Source organism: Crotalus tigris, unplaced genomic scaffold, assembly GCF_016545835.1.
Source record: "Crotalus tigris isolate CLP2741 ecotype Arizona unplaced genomic scaffold, ASM1654583v1 scf7180000018308.1980950, whole genome shotgun sequence".
In the NCBI taxonomy this organism is placed as follows: Eukaryota; Metazoa; Chordata; class Lepidosauria; order Squamata; family Viperidae; genus Crotalus; species Crotalus tigris.
The window spans coordinates 1,271,567-1,292,498 of record NW_024096936.1 but is presented as its reverse complement, the minus strand read 5'-3'; the positions used below and the strand labels follow the sequence as shown (position 1 = coordinate 1,292,498).

Below are 20,932 nucleotides of genomic sequence, written 5' to 3'. Positions count from 1 at the left end.
AGTCTAGACCAAAAAATGTTAAGGTATTCTTGCTTGGATTCAAGAAATAACTTGTCTCATCAACATTCTAAACTGCTTCAAAATAAGTAGAGTTTGACATCCTATGACATGCATAGTTTGCCTAATGTCCTAAACTTCATACAAGTATTTATGTTTAGTAAAACCAATTCATCTAGATGGTATAATCACTCAAAACCATCCAATGACTTATCAACATAAATCTGTTATTTAGCTTTGTTAGAAAAAATGATGTATAAGTTTCATTTAGATTATTATATAATTTAGAAAGCCTTCAAATCAATACAGAGAAAAGACAACTAGACCCAATTCCATTTCTCAAGTCACTTGGAAGGACACTTTCATATATATAGATATAATTCTTTGGAGAGCAGGCATCAGATTTTCATTTCACTGTGTGTCAGTGTATACACAGAAAAAGTGACAATAAAGGTTATTTTATACTATCTATACAATGGAGCTTTTTGATATGTACCTATTTTGATCTGTATCTTTTGTTTCTGAGTTATGTATACCTATAATAAAAGCCCAGCATGTGCTCCATGTTTTGTGTTATACAATTTTTCAATTCAATGAAATCTTTAAATATTCTACTTTGTTTCTGTAATTCCTCTAGAACAATGCTACTTATTCAAGGTCAGATAATTCTGATAATTTTCAGACAGAGAAACTCATAGAATTTTGTCTTATTGACAATAATATCTTGCAATTATTCCTTCGCCATTCTCTTTCCATTTTCATCTTCATGAAAATACAGGAGTAATAACAAAGCAACAGGTGCTAAATCAGAGCTAATTCTTTTTCTATGTCTATTCCACATTTTTAATTTACTGCTTATTGAATTGTTATTGTTATTCACTGTATCACTGTATTGTTATTCACTGTTATTCACTGTATAAAACTGAAACCATTTGGAAATCCTGCTCTCTCTCAGCTAGTCTGCTGATTAAATTAGATGTAGCTGGCTTGATAATATAGTTTGAAGGTGTTTTTTTTTTAATCTTGTAAGATCTTAAATTTTGCCAAATCATATAGTTATTTGTCTCTTCTATTCATTAATATCCTATCTTTAATAATTATTGAAACAGCAAGTTAAGCCTTGGCAGAATGTTCATTTTTTACAATTGTAATTCTTTATTAAGACAATTTTAGTTTCCTCCATCTTAGGGCATCTGCGATTATTTCTCTTTGAAGCAAATCTAGGCTTATAATGCCATTTATTCTCTCTGCAAGTATTGCTGTAAAAATATACTCTATATTCAGGAAAGAAACACTTTAGACTGCAAAGATCCTGTTCTCAGTCAAATAATTAGAGGGAAGAGGGAGACAGTTGGTAAAAGCTGAGTCAACTTCTTTCCCTGTAGGGGAGCAATGGGGGATTTTCTTTTTTTATTCATTTGGAACTTTTTCTCTTCAGCTCCTGATTGGATCCTTCCCATTTCCAAATTTAGTCTTTCTTTTTTTGGTATTTCCTGCCATTCCTGCCCCGTTCTGTTCATTCTTTGGAGTGGTTACTAACAGAATTCCAAGGCAAAGACCTTTACATATTTCCAATATTTTGTTGGGTTGGAAAGAACAAAAGCTTAAATGAAAACTCACCACACTTGTTAGGAATAGAGACACACATACCTTTTCCAAGATGAATCTATTTAAATAAGGCATATATCCCTGATTAGAAACAGGTCCTTCATCGTCATCCCTAAAATGCTCCTCTAAGGCCACTGGATCATGAGGAACATTCAACAATGTGCAGAGGTTGTGAGAAAGGACCTAAAAATAGAGAAAAAAAATATCAATTAAGATGATTTCATTGTTATTTTCCATATCTGTTTATGTAGATTTCTGGACAACAATACAGTTATAGTTTGCTATTATTTTTTTCTGGGATGCTGTATAATTCCTGATGCTATTAAATACTAAGGAGGGGAAATGCTTGCAATATTACTTTTGAGAAAATACAAACTCTATTGGAATTAATGAGATATATGAATGACAAAAGGGAAGACCATTTGACCATACCTGCACTGTAAAATTTAGGAGTTCATACAGAACAATTACTACACCAAAAAATGAGCATGTAAACGTTTTTCAATTCTAGGCTTGAAAAATCTGTACCACAAGTAGATAGTCATAATCTTTCTTCATTTATTCCAGAATTGGTAACTGATGCTCACTTTTTTTCCTTGCCAATGCTTAACATACAAAAAAGTACCTAATCTCTTTGTCAATGAAGGAAGAAATTTATAGACGACAGTTCTTTTAGAAGCCAGTGATCTGCATATTTACAGCCCACTTATTCAGCAAATATATTAAAAGGAACCAAGAGCAGAAGGGGTACCTTTAGTACTGAAAGCTTGGAAACCGTTCCAGATCATCTTTCCAGTTGATTATTTTTAAATTTATAGAACCAAAAGTAAGGAAAGCATGACTTCTAAAATTCTTTCTAAACTCTTTATCTGCAGCATCCATCTGTATTTTCTTTCGTGTAACAAAATAACATGTTGTGTCTGTATGTGTATATATAATTATGTACTTTATATAAACTACGAGGGCAATTCAGAAATAAACCTCCGTTATCAATGACAGACACTCGCAGATACAGAACTTTTATTATACACATTAGAAAACTACAACGTTACATTACTTTTTGACATAATCGCCATTCAAACTGGGTCACTTGTCATAACGTCTTACAAGGTTTAAAATTCCTTAGTAGTAGTCGCTCGGCGCCAGATCTGGGCTATGGGGGGGGCGGGTGATCAAAAACACCCCAACGGAACTGCTTCAAAAGTTCTTAGGTGCATCTAGCGGCATGCGGGTGAGCATTATCATGAACCAACAGCACACCAGAAGTCAGCATGCCCCGACGCTTGTTATGGATGGCTTGTCTGAGTTTTCATAACGTTTGCCAGTAGTTTCTGAATTGATGGTCGAACCACACTCCATGAACTTCACTAGCAGTACTCCTTTGGCATCTTCCCATTTGGCGGGATTTTCTATGGCATCACTTCTGGCGTGGTGTTTGTTCACGATAATGCTTGCCCCACCATAGCCCAGATTTGGCATCGAGTGACTACTATTACTTACAAACCTTGTAAGATGTTATGACAAGTGCCCCAATTTGAATGATGTTTATGTCAAAAAGTAATGTAATATTATAGTTTTCTAATGTGTATAATAAAAGTTCTGTATCATCGAGTGTCTGTCATTGATAACCAAATGGAGGTTTATTTCCGAATTGCCCTCATATTTGGAGGATCTCCACTTATGCATTTTCCCCTCATGTTGTGCATGTGAATGCTTGTCCATGTCCTGGGAATTACAGAGGAGGCTGCATAATCTCCAGTGTAGGTCACATGACCAGAAGGAGGAGGAGAAGAAAGGGTTTTGGAATGGAGCATACAGCAGGATTCTAAACATCTGCAGGTTTGTCTCATACGATTCAAGTTAAGAAAAATTGTTCCATTAGGTTGAAAAATATAAAAAAGAGAAAAAAACAACACCCTAATCTTTCTTTTCTTCTGACAGTTTTAGGGGACTTGAATTGCAATTCCACTTTAAAAATTTTGGAAACAGACACCTCAGTTCACTCTCTGAGAATTGGCCATGGCGGCCTAGTGAATAGTAATAGCACTTAGACTTACATACCACCCCATAGTGCTTTACAGCCCTCTCTAAGAGGTTTACAGAGTCAGGATATTGCCCCCAATAAGTCCTCATTTTACCGACCTTGGAAGGATGGAAGGCTGAGTCAGCCTTAGGGCAATGAGAAGCAAACTGCCGAACTGCTGGCAGTCAGCAGAATTAGCCTGCAGTACTCACTGTAACCTCTACTGCACTGTAACCTCTACACCACCACCGGTTTTCTAAATTTATGTGTGTGTGTGTGTGTGTGTGTGTGTATGTGTGTGTGTGTGTGTGTGTGTGTGTCTTTACAAAATAAAATAAAGCAAGACAAAACTAAAATAATCAGAAATTGGTCTAATAAAACTAGCTCCAAATATGGTAAGCAAATATTAGTACAATAACAAACAACAAAACACAATGATCTCAGTTCTGTCCCTACATTTAAAACAATGCTCTGGCATAAGACCAAGTGTACATCCATCCATCATAACAGGTGTTTATTGAACATGGAGTGGAACAACCAGCCCTATACTAACCCACTAATCAAATCAATGCTCTTTAGCCCCCCTTTAAAGGACATGATATTTCCGCAGAAGGGATAAGATTCATGTGGCCAAGTTCCTTTGGTGCCAGAGTCCTGAAACCTGCAGCCTGTGTCCCTAAAGTGAGAAACTAAAAGAAGGCCCTGTTCAGAGGAACGTAAAAAAAACCAAACAAGATTATAGAACAAAAGAGCAGCATGTAGTATAGGCAATCTCCAAGTTAAGCACATGTTCTGTTCCTAAGTCTGTCTTTAGTTCAAATTTGTATGTAAACCAGAATCATCAGATACTCTGAAGACAGAGAGAAAGAAAATCTGTGTGCATATGTGTGTAATTCTATATACAATTTAGATAGGGAAAAAAGAAAAAAAAACACAGTACCCTCATTCCATGTTATTTTGCATACAGGAAGGGATATGTTTTGCATATAAGGAGGAGCATTCATGTTCCTTCTTGCACATCAGAAGGGATATGATTTACATAACGGGAGTATTCATGAGGTAAAACCACTGCAGCTGCTCAATGCTTTCATTAACCACTGAAAACAGACTGTACAGTATATATTAAAAATGCACACTACTTTGTGACACTCACGGAGGCACTGTGCAACTTTGACGGATCATCAGCTCAAGAGTGGGAGTACCATCTGCCATTTTGAGTCAGCAGCCTGCTCGTAACTATGAGTTATCTGTAAATTGGATGTTTTTAACCTGGGGATTACCTGAACCATGGCATTCATTATTGATGATCCTAAACTCAACCACCAGTAGTTAAAAATGGTTTGAATAATGACCTCCTGAAGAATCCTGTGCTTTACTGAGACATAAGAATAATGTGGTAGGTCCAGAGCAGCCCAAACAATGTTTTGGACCAAGTTCAAAGGACAAAGGAAGGAACTGGAGACATTGACCAGGCGACTTTTACAATAACCTTGGCATGACATCAAAGCACAAACAAATAATGCTACATTTTCCTGTTAGAAACCCTCAGAACCTACAAATATTCTAATGCTCACCCAACCCTGACTCCCTTCTATGTTTGCTACCTTTAAGTTCCAAAGTATCTTACAATATTATTCATGAATGTTCTACATTTATAATTTGATAGAACAATGTCAATAATGCAGAAGGCTGGTATTCTATATGCTCATCCAATTCTATGGATAGTACCTTTTATGGGGCAAAACAAGTAGAAAAGTCATGAAGACTGCCTTTGAAGATGGTCCAATCTGGTTATTATCAAAGCATGTAACGTTGCTTCTGTAGTTCCCAGCTAATTCTGTGCTTATCAGCTTAAAATAGATAACTTGAAATACTTTCTGCACCTGTATAAATCTGCCCTAGGTCCTAAGAACTTACTAGCGAGTAAAATTGTAAGACCGGCTAGCAAAAGAGATATGGCATTTCTATGGTAGCCTTTCTGTCATGAAGGCTTACCTGTTCCAAGATAAGAATCATGCAAGATATTTTTTATGACAGTCTTAAGGAAAAAAAAGGTGGACTTTGAAGAAGGATAGGAAGACTTTAAAATCAGTGTTTCTCAACCTTGACAATTTTAAGGCATGTGGACTTCAACTCCCAGAATTCCACAGCCACATGCCTTAAAATTGTCAAGGTTGAGAAACACTGCTTTAAATCATGGATGTCCACTCATACTGAGTGAAGAGGAATTGTCTTGGGCTGCCATATAAACTATGTAATACAGTTAGTGAATATAAATAACAAACTTTCTGTTAAAAGCTTACAATATTGTGGGGCCACATTACTAGCTGTCTAGGGCTGCATATGGCCCGCAGGCCATGGACTGGACATGCCTGCTTTAAAAAGACAGATGATTATCTATTTTTATATGAATCAATACACAATTTTGTTTTGCAGATTGAGCTTTTACAGGTAATCATAAAAGTTACTCAAGAGCAAGTGACCAGAGTGACTGCAAAATATCCTGGGAATGCAAGCAACAGAAGCCAAAAATAATAATATTACAAAGGAACAGGGTAAAGGAAAATAGTTAAAAGTTATGGGTGCTCCAACACTGGAAGTTGTTAAAAAGAGATTAGACAACCATTTGTCTGAAATGGTACAGGGTTTTCTGCTTGAGCAGGGGGTTAGACTAGAAGATCTCCATGGTCCCTTCTAATTCTGTTATTCTGTTAATCATCCCTTCAATTATTTGTGTAAGATGCAGTAAGGTACTATTAAAATAAAAACTTGTAAATTAAAAACGTATACAGGATGATAATTCTGATGTCCTGTTTAAACCAGGGGTCCCCAACCTTTCCGGCTTTGCAGACTGGCAGATGGTGGAGAGAGGAATGGTTCTGGACGAGCACATGTTCAGCTACATTTGTGTAAACGGCGGGTACAAGCACCTGCCATTCGCACAAATGGTGCTGCATATGTGTCCCCCACTTGCCCGCTGCTCACAGAAGTAGAGCTGCATGCGTGCTCACCTGCTGCTTCCATGGTCCGGTTCCAAAGAGGCCACAGGACCCAGGGGTTGGGGACCCCTGGTCTAAACTATCCTCTATTACCGATGACTGGAGCAAAGATATTCTGTCTCTGTAGACTTGCATTTAATGTATCAGCATTATATTCCAATATCTCAGGGGCTGCCACCACAAAGAAGAGGGAGTCAAGCTATTTTCCAAGGCGCCTGAAGAGAGGACAAGAAGCAACGGATGGAAACTAACCAAGGAGAGAAGCAACCTAGAACTACGGAGAAACTTCCTGACAGTTAGAACAATTAACCAGTGGAACAACCTGCCTCCAGAAGTGGTGAATGTTCCAACACTGGAAGTTTTCAAGAAGAGACTGGACAGCCATTTGTCTGAAATGGTATAGGGTTTCCTGCCTGAGCAGGGGGTTGAACTAGATGACCTCCAAGGTTCCTTCCAACTTTATTATTATTATTATTATTGATCAGCAAAATATAATATTAAAAAGCAACTTAATGGGATTATATAAAGCGTCAACCTCTCCCAAACTGGAAGATTTTCAATAGTAACCATCCTTTTTCACATTGTTATGGGGGGGGGAATCCTTTGTTTTAGTAGAAAAGGGCAGATTTCACAATCCACCTTCGGGTCAGAACCACCATTCAATCTACATGATTTATAAGTTAATACTTGGAGCCAAGATGTTGTTGGCTGCAAACTGCAGACTATTTTTAAAAGGAGAAGTTATAAAGGACACTGCAGTGAATTATCAAATAAAGCAAAGCGCCTTCTCTACCCCCACACGCTCCCGAATGTTGAGGGAGTGTATCTGTTAGAGTAGCCAGATAAAAATTTCATTAAATAATCTGAAGGACCCACAAAGTACCCTTTCCCAATATAGAAAATTACAGATATGGTGTCCTTGAACTGCCAGCATTATTGCCATCACACCTGAATTCTTCTCACCAAACAAAGCACCCTCACAAAGTTCACACTTCTACATAAATTAACTTTTGCAAAAGTTAATTAATTAAAAAACATGGTTCCAATACTTGGAAAGATTTTTCTAAGCAGATTTTACTTACAGCTATCCTCCTTGGGGAAATCAGTTTTTAGTAAAAAAAAAAATGTTTTGCAATTTATGATTTATAAGGTGTATCATTCATTCCAAGTAATTAAGAATATCCTGTACAATATTATTTTAACAGAGATGAATGCAGTTCTGTTCCAAACATTGCTAAATTTCCACTACTTTTTCACTGTAGCACTTCCTCCTCTAGGCTAGAATGCCTTGCTTCACTGACTATAATACTTACACCATTTCCTCTTGGAACAAAATAGAAATGTTAACCTTAAGAACTGCCCTAAAACTGTTGCGGCTGTCTACCTTGTAACCTTTTTTGCAGTGTTAAAATATCTACGGTTATAGACTAAAATATGGACAATACACAGCTTTTAAGGGACAGGAAGGTCTTGCCACCAAAATTCAGTAACAAATTATACACACACACACACACACGGGGGGGGGGGAGAGAGAGAGAGAGAGAGAGAGAGAGAGAGAGAGAGAGAGAGAGAGAGAGAGAGAGAGAGAGAGAAGTTCTGTATAGTATTAATTTGGCAGGATGCTCTAGTTCAGGGGTCCCCAACCCCCGGTCCGTGGACCAGTACCAGGCAGCAGCATGCCAGCAACCAGGTCGCACATACAAGCAAAGCCCCATCTGCGGGATGCAGGCAGCACACAAAATCATGCATCCTCCAGTCCGCGGAAAAACCTCTCTCCACGGAACCAGTCCCTGGTACCCAAAAGGTTGGGGACCTCTATTCTAGTGCAAGAGAGAGAAGAAAGACTTTTGAAGCATCCATCTCTCAAGCAAAGATAATTTAGACTCTGCTAAACTGGCAACAAACGCTGCAGAATGGATAGGTTAATTTACAACAGGACAGCAATAGAGGACAAAGCCTCTGCCCCCTCCCCTCACAAAAGTCACCTCCCCTCACAAAAGTCACGTCCTTAATAGGAATATGGTAGTGCAATATTTTGTGGGTTTAGAAAATGGAAGACATAACAGATTTGGTTTGTAAGTTGTCAACATGTCTAAATCTTTTCTAATACTATCTCCACTTCCCTCAAGCCAGAAAGCAGTCCATCAGGTTTTGAACCTGCCACATGCATAACAAAACATTTACAACCTTTTAAATGAAAAAATGATTATATATTTAGATTCAAGATATACACACTATAATACTATCCATAAGATTTGTTTTAATATTGTAAAAATATTCAAAAAAATAGAGGAGCAACACTCAAAATAATCTAAAATTTCAAAAACTAATTACATTTCATGATGCAACTATTTTAGAGTACAGTACAATACTGTAAAAGCAAATACGCTACAATCTTAAGTAAAATACTCATAACCCTTTGATTACTCAAACTACAGAAGCTTCTGTATCTGCCTGATGCGCCTCTGCCCTAGAAACTGTCAACATAGTTAATTTTCACTGCAGTTTCACACAGAAAACTGACACAACACCCACTTTGCTAGCAATTATTCAATGTAATGCAGAAAATACTTAGTTCTTCCTGTTCCTTATTCTTCTCTATAATGTCCAAACTGAAGTAATATTTTTTTCCTTGTAGTAAGCAGTGTGTGAATAGGAAGATGATATGATAGGTTCCACAACATCGTTGTCAAAAGAAAAGATGCAAGTGTTGTATTTTTGGCATGACAAAGAAACATAGGAAACAGGATGCACAAGATATTTGCATTCATCCTGACCATTTTACTCCGTGATATCAAATCAACTCTCAAATATCAAGGCAACAATCTCATTGTCAACTATGCAAATGAGCCTGGCTGCAGCCATTTTTTCCCCTCATTTGAGGTTGCCACATGGATCAGAGGGAGAGGGCTTGCCCAGGTGCTTCGTTAGTCAAAATAATTTTCTGTCCTGTGGGAACCAAGGTCATCTACTGCTCCCACGACTAGGCGTTGCATAAAAAAGCCCGCCAAATGAGTATATTCGGGAATGTAGTTGATTGCATAGTTTTGTGGGTGGGACATTAAACTTTGTAATTGGGCGATTGTTACATGTATTCAGACTTGGTTTTACTTTTGACTGTGCCGATACTTTGTAACTAATAAACATGTTCTTTGAGGGATTTTCAAGCCTCAGAGTTCTGCTTTATTCGTCTCTGTCAGTCGGAACAATGACATTAAACCAGGTCTCCTAAAACTTTAATTTTTTCCCAGGGTGCTGGGCCCCAACTGCCTACCCATCCTTTGGGAGAGCTGTAAAGACTCAGTGAAGATTTGAGGACGGATGAAAAGAGTGGAGCCATTTCCAGCCACAACGGAACTCCAGCTGTTGGAGCGTAAGCAGCTGCTCCAGCCACCAAGAAGGCGTCACTGGCAGGGATTCAGCCAAAATCCCAGTTGATCCAACCTGGGAAGCTGGTACCACAGGGGGAACTATGATCCCAGCGAACCTCTATCAAGTCAAAGCTGCCCCTCAGCTTAGGAGCACTCCTGTTGTCGCTGAAGAGGAACTCCTGTTGCTGCCGTCCCAGGAGTTTTCGTCTGCAGCATACCAGAAGAGAAAGGGATCAATCGGAGGGGACGACTCCGGAGACTGGAAGTTCCAGTCTGCAGTTCACAGCCTCTCACTTGAGCAGCTGAAGAAGTTTGGCAGATTGGAGATAAAAGAGACGGTTCCAGACTCTCAGGATGTGCACCATGGGGGGGGGGAATGCCAAAGGCTACCCATCTCTTCTACTCCCTCACCAGAGTCCCAGTCACCTCACCTATTCCCCAGCCAGCTGTGATGTCAAGCCCTGTAGCCCAATCGGCTGCCGCAGCCTCAAACCACAAGTCCAGGAGCCCGGCCAAGAGACGTCTGGAAGGTGGTTCAACCATGTCCCCAGGACCATCAGGCAGCCAGCAGCAAGTGGAGGTGACTCTACCACAATTTGAGCCGCCTCCCATCAAGCCCACCTTTGATGGGGACCCTGAGAAACTATCCTTCTTCCTGAACAAAGTATGGGCTCATCTAGATCGCTATGCTTATGCCTATCTAGATGATACGCAGATGGTGAATGCCATGGCAGCCAATTTGGAGGAGGAAGCAGCAGACTGGGTGACCAACCTCCATGATGAAGGGGCTCCTGAACTGCAGAATGCTAACCTATTCATGGAGCAACTAATAGGTCGTTTTGAAGAAGAATCCCAGACTTTGCTGACCAAGAAGGAGATCCATCATCTGAAGCAAAAAGGCTGCCCCACTAAGAAATACATTCGTGAACTCAAGACGAGTTGCTGGGCGGCTAGGGCAGTGGCCAGAATGATCGTTGATTAACTACTTCAAGCAGGGGCTAAACCACGACTTACTCCAAGCCTGCATCATTTGGGGTATTCGTAACCAATTGCATCAACAACAAATCTCTTTTAACCCTTAGGGGAGGACTAGCCTGGAAAGGCTCTACCTCCCAGACTCCAAGCCCTTCAGCAGAGTCATGATGCTAAACAGGTGGATCATTTTGGGTTCCTGAAAACACTGCATTTAGTATGGAGGCAATTCTGGTGGCCAGGGATGAAAAGAAACATTGAGAGTTATGTGAAGAGCTATGCTATCTGCATTACTATGAAAAGACAATCTGGGAAGCCCCCAGGATTTTTGCAACAAGTGGCTGACCCTTCCCAGCCTTGGGAGGAAATAGCCATTGATTTTATAGTGGAGTTGCATGAGAGCAAGGGAAATACCATAATATGGACTGTAATTGATCTATTTTCCAAACAAGCGCATTTGCTTGTTTAGGACTTCCCTCTGCCCAGAAGCTAACCAAGATGTTTTTGAAACACATATATCAGCTCCACAGAGCTCTGAAGCAGATTATTTCTGATGGGTGGGGGTCCAGTTTACTGCAAAGTTCTGGAGGGAGTTCGTTAAACTGATTGGCTCTACTCAGGGGCTTTCCTTGGCTTTTCATCTGAGTACAAATGGAGTGGCTGAAAAAGCTAACGCAATGGTGGAACAGTAGCTCACATGCTATGTTAATTACTAGCAGATTAATTGGGCTAACCTCCTGCCTTTTGCAGAGGTAGCCTACAATAATACTGTGTACAGTAGCACTCACTCCATTTAAAATAGTAACAGGTCGGGATTTTGTGCCTATGCCTGAGTACCCCCAGGAGCCTTCTACTTCCTAGAATTTGGATCAATGGGTGACGTCTTTCCAGGGGGGTTGGGTGAATGTGAAGAAAGCTTTGACCAAAGCTACTAAGGTTTACAAGGAGCAGGCAGATAAAAGACGTTCCCCTCAAAGATCATTTTATGTTGGGCAATTGGTTTATCTTTCAACAAAATATTTAAGGTTAAAGTTAACCAGTAGAAAATTGGGGCCAAAGTTCCTTGGTCCTTGTCCCATCACAAAAATCATAAACCCTATTACAGTGGAATTGAAGCTTTCATGACTGTTGGGAAAAGTCCACCCTGCGTTCTATTGTAGCCTATTGAAACCAGTTTCTGAGTCTGCTTTAAGACCGCCGGGTCCCATTGGGGTGGAGGGAGAGACACATTATGAAATAAAATCTGACTCAGTCTAGATTATATAAGGGGAAGTTGCAGTACCTTGTGCAGTGAAAAGGCTATCCACCATCCGAAGCTACGTGAGTAAAAAGTAAGGATGTGAAAGCTGAACAGTTGACACAGAAGTTTTATGACAAGAATCCTCCAAAGCCTTGAGGGGATGCCTAACGTGCTTTTTTGTTTCCTCTGCAGGAGGTTCTTTCTTTTTAAGGGAGGGGGCGACTGTCAACTATGCAAATGAGCCTGGCTGCAGCCATTCTTTCCCCTCATTTGAGATTGCCACATGGAACAGAGGGAGGAGGTTTGCCCAGGTGCTTTGTTAGTCAAAATAATCTTCTGTCCCATAGGAACCAAGGTCATCTACTGCTCCCACGACTAGGGACTAGGCGTTGCATAAAAAAGCCCGCCAAGTGAGTATATTGGGGAACGTAGTTGATTGCATAGTTTTGTGGGTGGGACATTAAACTTTGTAATTGGGCAATTGTTACTTGTGTATTCAGACTTGGTTTTACTTTTGACTGTGCCGATACTTTGTAACTAATAAACATGTTCTTTGTGGAATTTTCAAGCCTCAGAGTTCTGCTTTATTCGTCTCTGTCAGTTGGAACCATGACACTCATACTTTATCTAGCTTTTAATTTAGAATTACTACCCAGAGTCTCAATTTAAGTAAAAAGATAGAACACTTTTGAAGAACTATGTAAGATTCCAAGCAATGTTTATAAAAATTCCACAGACAACTTTCAGAACACATATAAATACAGTAAGGAATTCTGGGATTTCATTCAGTCCTTCCTCTTAAGACTGCCATGAATTATTAACAGAATTCACAGTTGCCAGTACAGACTCCAGCCAAACTAGCGATGTTACAATGATCTACTATCCGAGGCATTCCACAGGTGTAAAAGCCTATTCAAACATTTTTAGTGTTGGCTTACCCAGAGGAAATGAGGGCCAAGGGAGCCTGCTGGAATACGCCCAGACTTGCAGATCAAAGATCTACAAACTGTGCAAGAGTGTTGTAGTGAATGCTCCAAAGAGTGTATAGCAAGAATGGAGCTCTTGACTACTTGTCCTATTTCATCTCCAGTACAGAATATCTCCTTTTGGCAAGCTCCACACAGAGTTGAAACAAAAGCTAGTTTTTTTTTCATTCGGATGTCTGAATGTTGTAGACCAATGGAGTAGAAAGAGCAACAACCAACTGAATGGAAAGGGGGTAGGACATGCTACATTTTTATGCTTTGCAGAATTAAATGTGAAATACAACGACAGGGTATTTCTTATATTAAGAATGGCTTCATTCCAACTGTGCCTGGCAGTCCAATCATGGCCTGAAATAGCTAACATTATGCGCTCTTCATTTTCACAGAACAAAAAGTTCTACAGTGATGAGCAATTATAATTTGTCAGTACTTGAACAGACACTCCTACAGCAAAAATGGCAGTCTTCTAAGCCAAATTTAATTCTTCGCTCAATAGTTGTATGTGCCACATATCACTGTGCTTAAATCACTTAAAAAAATTTAAACAGGGGAGGTCCACATCCCAAACTATTTTTCGTGTCCTATTATTTGAAATACTGATGAAAGGACCACACTTCAGTGCTAGAACTTAGTAGCAGTTCTGGGTTAGATCTCTCACAATTAAATGTACCTAATAACAAGTGGTGGGAAAGCCTTACCCAAAACACTTTTACGATAAAGTGGGTTTTATAGTTTTTTGGGGGAAGTTCATGCAATCAGAGCAAAGTCAAAACTGGATATGGTAAAACAGAAAGTGGGTGCCTCAAGAATAGGGTACATTTTTAAAAGCCGTATATAGGTAGTTCTCAACTTACAACCAGTCATTACCGATTCTTTGAAGTTCCAGACTTCCAACATGGACACACATGTCATATGACTGCATTTCAAGTGCTTGACAACCAGCTCTTTTTTATGTCCGGTTGTAGCATTCCATGGTCACATGTCCACAATTTACAACACTGTTTGGTTTCCAGCAAAAAACATTCATAGGAATACTTTGGTTCACTTAAAGACCACCACAGAACAAATAATAAAATTGGGTCCAGTCACCTGGTTGCCTCAACTTATAACTGTCTTGACTTATGATGAAAATTCCGGGCTCCATTATGGTTGTAAGATGAGGATTACCTACATGGTAATCCTCCACCATTCATTTTCTTAAAACTACTAAGTTTAATTTACTTTACTATAAACCAGTGGCAACTAAGAAGGGATCAGTTTGTGGAAAAAACAGGAAAAGCTCATTCTCTCTCTAGATTCTTTACTTTCTACCCAAGGACTAAAAGGTATTTTTTATATAAGGCAGCTTTATATTTTCTTAAACTATTCCCAAAATTCAAGCTACATTTTATTAACAAGAATATATCAATTAGAGATAACTCTAGAATAAGAACAATTATTCACTTTCATTTGTCTAAACACATCTACGATGTCTGGGTTAAGATGCTAAACTGGTCTGGTTAACACTTGGATTGTGACAATCAGGGAGAGCCAGCTTGGTCTAATGGTTAAGGCATCAGGCTAGAAATTAGGAAATTGTGAGTTCTAGTCTCACCAGCTGGTTGACTTTGGACCAATTGCTCTCTCTCTCTCAGCTTAACGCAGCTCACAGTGTGGTTCTTGTGGGGAAAATAGAAGAAAGTAGAAATATTAGATATGTTCACTACCTAGAGTTATTGATAAAAATAGTAAAAGTGGAATAAAATGTAAAATAAATAAATATCAAACCTAGAAGTTGAACTGGGAAGTTGAAAAATATCCCAGAAGAAGAAAATGGCAGTGGCAAAATCACTTCACTACTTTTGCCAAGAAAACTGCATATTATTTTCCATGTCACTGTGGTTGTGTCACCAAGAAGCCGAAGTCAACTCAAGGCCATCTTTATCTCATTTGATTCACTTTCACTTATCTACACCCACAACAAGGTGTATTAGGGAATATCCTTAGAAACAGCCAAAATAATTTGATAGGGTAATTTGATAGGGTTGAGGTAGACAAATAACACATCACAAAACTTCAAAAATTTAGAAAACAGCAGAAGTTACTTTACTCCACATCAAAGCATTAATCTTGCTAAAGCAGTCTTGTCTAGCTGACTGGCTCTTCAAGAGAAGGGAATTTCCAAGTTTTATGTGGAACTATGAAAGACTGAACCTTATTTTTTCCATGCAAATTAGGCACTCTAGCCCAGATTCTTCTCCTCTTAGACAAATGCAATGAGATCAATCATTAACAATTTGTTGTCCTTTTACATTTGACCATCTAAGATAAATCACCGCTTAATAGTGTAACGCTGTGTCTAAATCAGTGGTTCTCAACCTGTGGATCGGGACCCCATTTGGGGTCGAACAACCATTTCATGGGGGTTGCCAAACAATTGAGTCCGCCATTTTTCCCCCCCTTTTCCTTAGCTGTGCTACTCCCTTTTATTCTATTGGCTTTTGAAAGCCAATAGAATAGATTCTCTTGAACAGAGTCTAATTCTATTGGCTTTCAAAAGCCAGTAGGAATTGTCCAGGCTGTCTCTGCCCTGCTGAGCCCACCAAAAGTCCCACACTGCAAACGGTGCTGCACCAGTTGAGTAGTCCTCGGCTTACGGCTGGTTGAGTAGTCCTCGATTTACGACCGGTTAGGGGTCACGGCATTAAAAAGTTTGAGAACCACTGGTCTAAATAGTCTATCCACAAGACCAAATATGTTGAAAAAATAAGTACATGGATGTAACTTTCAATCTGCATTGAAGCACCTGCATAATGCATACATTTTGACATGTAAGCTGTTTGAGATTAATCCCCCACCCCACATGCACATTTAGCTATTTCAGCATTTACAGAACACTAGCATGCCTTTAATTAAATGGACAATGAACTCATCCTAAATTACAAAATGAGCACATAGCAAAATTAGTTAGCCAACATCATCACGTTTACCTGAGGTACAGCATGGCTGATAGCTAAGTGGCCCTAAGAGTCATGCTACATAGAAAATATACATAAATGCCACACTAGTTTCTTGTATTTTTTATAATTGATTTAAATTAGTTAAAACAAAAGAGCACCTGAATTACTACATATCCTTAATTCATATAACAAGGGGGGGAGTGTTTTCTCTTTTTATATTTCCTCTAGAGTTCTTGATAAAGATGGGCTAATAATTTGAAATCACTGGGCCCTGTGCCAATGAATTATTTCATTTAGACCCAGAAAAAAATAAAATGTCATCTGAAGAAAAAAGCTTTTTCAGTCTCCCAACCTACAGAAACAAAACAGTGGGCTTGGGAGGGGACTATTACTATAGGTCTCTCAAAAGCCCATCCTGAAAGAACATACTTTGATTTCTGGATTCTCCAAAATGAGCCCAAGATTACTATGATCAAGAGTTATCAACTCCAGATCCTGCCTGGGTTCAAATATCCTACTTACTAATTACTCACTAATGGTTTATTTCGTTTTAGCTTCAAGTATTGTCTGAGGCCATGCTTTATAGTCAGCATGTTGTGTGAACCCACACAATTGTCTTCCTCACCAGCTCAAGGTTGACTCAGCCTTCCAGACTTCTGAGGTCAGTAAAATGAGGATCCAGATTGTTGGGGGCAAAAGGCTGATTCTGTAAATCGCTTAAAGAGGGTTGTAAAGCACTGTGAAGCGGTATATAGGTCTAAGTGCTATTGCTATTTAATAAAGTCTGATAAAGAAATCAATGGCTTAATGTGAACAAGGTTCTTAAGTAAGGTCCTGTAAGAAGTATACCCAAAAGGAAGCCTCTCTGCAAATACAGCCATCTCACCCTGGAAGGAATCAGAGCTGCCTGTACCAACTCCATCTCCCATCCTAAGAGAAACACACTCTGTTTTAGCGCTGAGTCCAAAAGACAAAATGCTCCGGGAACTTTTTTCCAAAGTCACTGTGAGAAGCAAAGGAAAAGCTTTCCAGGTGGAGAAAAGTTTAGGTGGGCCAGCTGGGCTTAGCAGTGGAGCCGCTGCTGCCCCAGCCCAAGCTTGACTCTCTGTCGCCCCTCCCTGCCGCTCTGACCCCAACCTTGAAAGGGGTCCACCAAAAAAGGGGAAGTGCCTAGGGAAGGCTCCGCCGGGGGCTCCCCAGCCCCATCCCCTCGCCTGGTTGAGGGCTCGAAGCGTTCTCCCGCCTCTCCTTGACTTGCCTTAAGCTGGGACTTGGAGACTTTACCGCTCCTGTCCAAGTCGAGGGCGGTGAAAGCGTGCCAGATGGGCTTCAGGAGCTCTTCCTTCAGGCTCCCCATGGCCCGTCGCTGCGCGCTCTTTCTCTGCCTCCCGGCGCCTGGTACAAAGCGCGCCTCCCCCGAGTGAGCTGGTCTGCCACTGGAGCCGCGACCTGCCCACTCCCGGCGGCCTCCAGCAGCCTCCGGCAGACCGGCACTCTAGGAAGAGAGCGGCCTACGCACCGCGAGGTTTACGAAAACGTCGTGCGGCTGTGCTTCCGTCTCGGCTCAGACCTGGAGCGCTGCTTTGCAAGGAGAGGACCGAAGTGGAGAGGACAGGCGTCTTCCTCCCAGACCAGGCTCTGTGGCGATGGGCGGGACTAAATTGCAAAGCCTTTCAAACAAAAATGCTGAGAAATTCAGGCAGATCTTCCTCAAATCCGGGTGAACAAAAGAAAAAATGGAAAAGATTTGAAACTGGAAAAGAAAAATATCACATGTTGTTCTCTACCTGGTGTAAATTGGAAGGAACATAATACAGGACTTCATTTGCTATGTGTATGCCACTATTGCTTCCTGGAGAACATCTGTCTACCATGATGACACAGCTTTGCTTTGCAAGAACCCACAGAAAAGAAGCTTTTCAACCTATCAGTTAAAAAGTTTCTAATAGGACTTAAAAGTCCTTTAATTGCTTTGATTTAAACTTAGAGCATTCAGTGTCAATGGTTTTTATTATGGTATTATGTATTCGGTAATACATAAGAAGACAGTTTTTCAGTTGATCCTGAAATCTGTTACAAAACTTGTACAACTAGTAAGCATGTGTAAAGTAAAAAACAAATTTTGTTTTGAATCTAGAACAAGCCATTGCGTTCAAGAAGTTCTGCCAAACTGTTTACCATATGCAATATTTTTGTTCTATATGTGATCCCAAGCTTCCAAAATACTTACCTGTTGATTCAGCCAAAACCAACTATTCTGTGCACAAAAATAGTACATACATAGAATGTTTTGTGCATTCTTAATAATAAGCTAATTATATTGATGCCAAAACTGCACATTACCCAGGTGCATACATGTATCATGCTTCAAATCATGATGATATGGAAATTAAAAACAAAACTTAAGTTTATTTTATTTCTCCAAAACAAGGAAACCACATCTCTAGGTAGCCTAAGCAGCGTTTCTTAAAATATGTTTCTAGGACTCTGGACCCCAAGATATCCTCTTCTCATTGGACTTGATTTGTAATGATAGATCATTATTTCTTTGTTTTCAATCTTTGTATAATTGCAACAGGTAAACACCTTTTCTTCCATTAATCCTGTACTTGGTTGCTAAGCCAACCACACTCAGTCCTATATCCCATTTATCATGAGATGTCCAGGAACTCCAGCACTTAGTGCAGTCCTTGTTGACCCAGGCAATGACCAATTTAGTATGAATTTCTGTAACATACTTGTGACCATATTGTTTATGGGAGAAACACTCTTCATCGGGGTCCTCTGGTGAGACCTCCCCAGTATGGTTGAACCTCTGGTATAGCTGTCTTCTGTCTCAGAGAATAGAAGCTCCACAACCACATCAGCCCCACACAACACTGGAGGATAATTATTGTACCAACATATGGCAAAACACATTAAGACATGCTTCTTTAAATATATTTGAATCAGAAAAAAATGCCAGAATAGTTTTTGGACCATTACAGAAGAAAAGGAAGATACGAGGATTAGAGAAAACCTGGATTAATTCTTTCCACCTGTCTTTACAATAGAAGGTGGAGACATGACTATACTTTTTCAGAGAGGGAGTTGAGACAAAGCAAATAGAGATACTTGGATAGAAACTCTGGATCATTTTGAGAGACTAACAATAACAAAACAATTCTGGTTCTGAGAGCATCTACTCTTCTACAGAATGTAAAATTGCTCACTATCTACCAAAAGTATTTTTTTTCTTTAATTTTTGTTCTGTGCCAGAGGCAGGAATATATTTTTAAAGGAGAAAAAGATTTGGAAAAACTTGAAAAAGTCTAACATCTATTCCATGGATATAAATGGTAAACTAAGCAATAGGATCAAGCCTAACTGAAGGAATAAGCAGAGATCCTCAACATTTAAATCTTCTCTTATTAAACTACTATAATTTTAAGAGCATTAGCAGATCCAGCCATAAAGATAAGGTGACCAACTTTTTTACAATGAAAAGGAGGATACAAATAAATTGAAGAAAAAAATTTCGTAAAAACTGGCTCGGCCCATGGAAGGTCAACCGCCTGCCATGCCCCTGCCCGCAGCCGCCCTGCCAGTACCGCTGCCCTGCCATGCAGAGTGGGCCCTGCGGCTCCCAAAGCACCAGCTGCGCCAGCTCCAGCCCTGGGGGGCAGCCTGCCGTTGACACGCCCCGCCTGCAGCCGCCCCGCCCGCACCACCACCAACCCTGCGCAGCCCTGCGTAGAGAGGGTCCCGTGGCTCCCACAGCACAGTATCTTTGGAACTAAGTAGGAGATGGTGTAGTTGGGTAGCAGGCAGGGGTGCTAAGTTCCTACCAATTCACCTTCGCTGCATGTACAAAGTTTGTCGGTTGGGTGTTTTGGCACGCTCAGCAGCAATTCCTATTGGCTTTCGAAAGCCAGTAGGGGGAGTAGCACAGCTCATGCAAAAGTTGAAAAAAAAACCATCAAAAAAAGGTGCCAGAACGCCGTTCTGAGCGTTCTATGAGGAAAGAAAAGCCCTGCAGATTAGTCTTCAAATATCGAAAAAGAGGACATGTAGGAGAACACTTTTCGAGGGAGGACAGAACTTACAAAAGGAGGACTGTCCTCCCTAAAGGAGGACAGTTGGTCACCTTAATAAAGATGACCTCTTACCATTGTATACTTGGATTTTCCAAAAGCCTTTGGGAAAAAAAACAGCTCTTGAGTAAATTAAGCAGTTCTAGAATAAAAAGACCAACCATTGTATGGACTGCTAACTCAATAAAGACCAGAAAATCAATAACAGGAATATATGGACAGTTATCTCACTGGAGTCTCAAGAATCAATGCTGGAATCAGAGGATTATAATTTGGAAAATGATCTTGATTTGAGGGTAAATTGGGAACTGGCCATATTTCTGGATGCGACTATTCAGGGTGATAGAGTGATCTGAAGAGCTTCTGAAAAGTGAATGGTCACCCAAATGGCAAATGCAAAGCAGTTTAATGTGATGCATAATGGGATTCCTCCACCCCCACCACACCATCAAAAGAAAGTCATATATAGACTGATGGTGTCTGAACTGTCTTCAACCAACCAGGAAAAAGATCTCAGAGATGTAGTGTTGAGAGCTCAACAAAGATGACAGCTCATTGTTCGGCAGCTGTAAAATGGCAGTTCCCAGGAGTAAGGCATAATTGTAATTATATGCCTCAAGCACCATCCGTATGAGAAAAGTCTAGAAGATTTGGGGCATTTTAGCTTGGAGAAAAATTAACTGAAGGAACATTGTACCCATGATCCAGATGTAGTAAATCATGC

The 20,932-nt window shown here is 40.1% G+C and overlaps 1 protein-coding gene across 1 annotated transcript in view; it reads right to left on the bottom strand.

Moving 5' to 3' along the window:
- Positions 1-17,956, bottom strand: part of SWAP70 (switching B cell complex subunit SWAP70) — a 40,606-nt gene extending 22,650 nt beyond the window's left edge. Inside the window, exons 1-2 of the mRNA XM_039350251.1 lie at positions 17,394-17,956; positions 1,648-1,788 (exon numbers count right to left, since the gene is read on the bottom strand). Coding sequence (XP_039206185.1) covers positions 1,648-1,788; positions 17,394-17,492 — 240 coding nt within the window. The 5' untranslated portion in view covers positions 17,493-17,956. The remainder of the gene's footprint in view (positions 1-1,647; positions 1,789-17,393) is intronic.
- Positions 17,957-20,932: the final 2,976 nt, after the last annotated feature.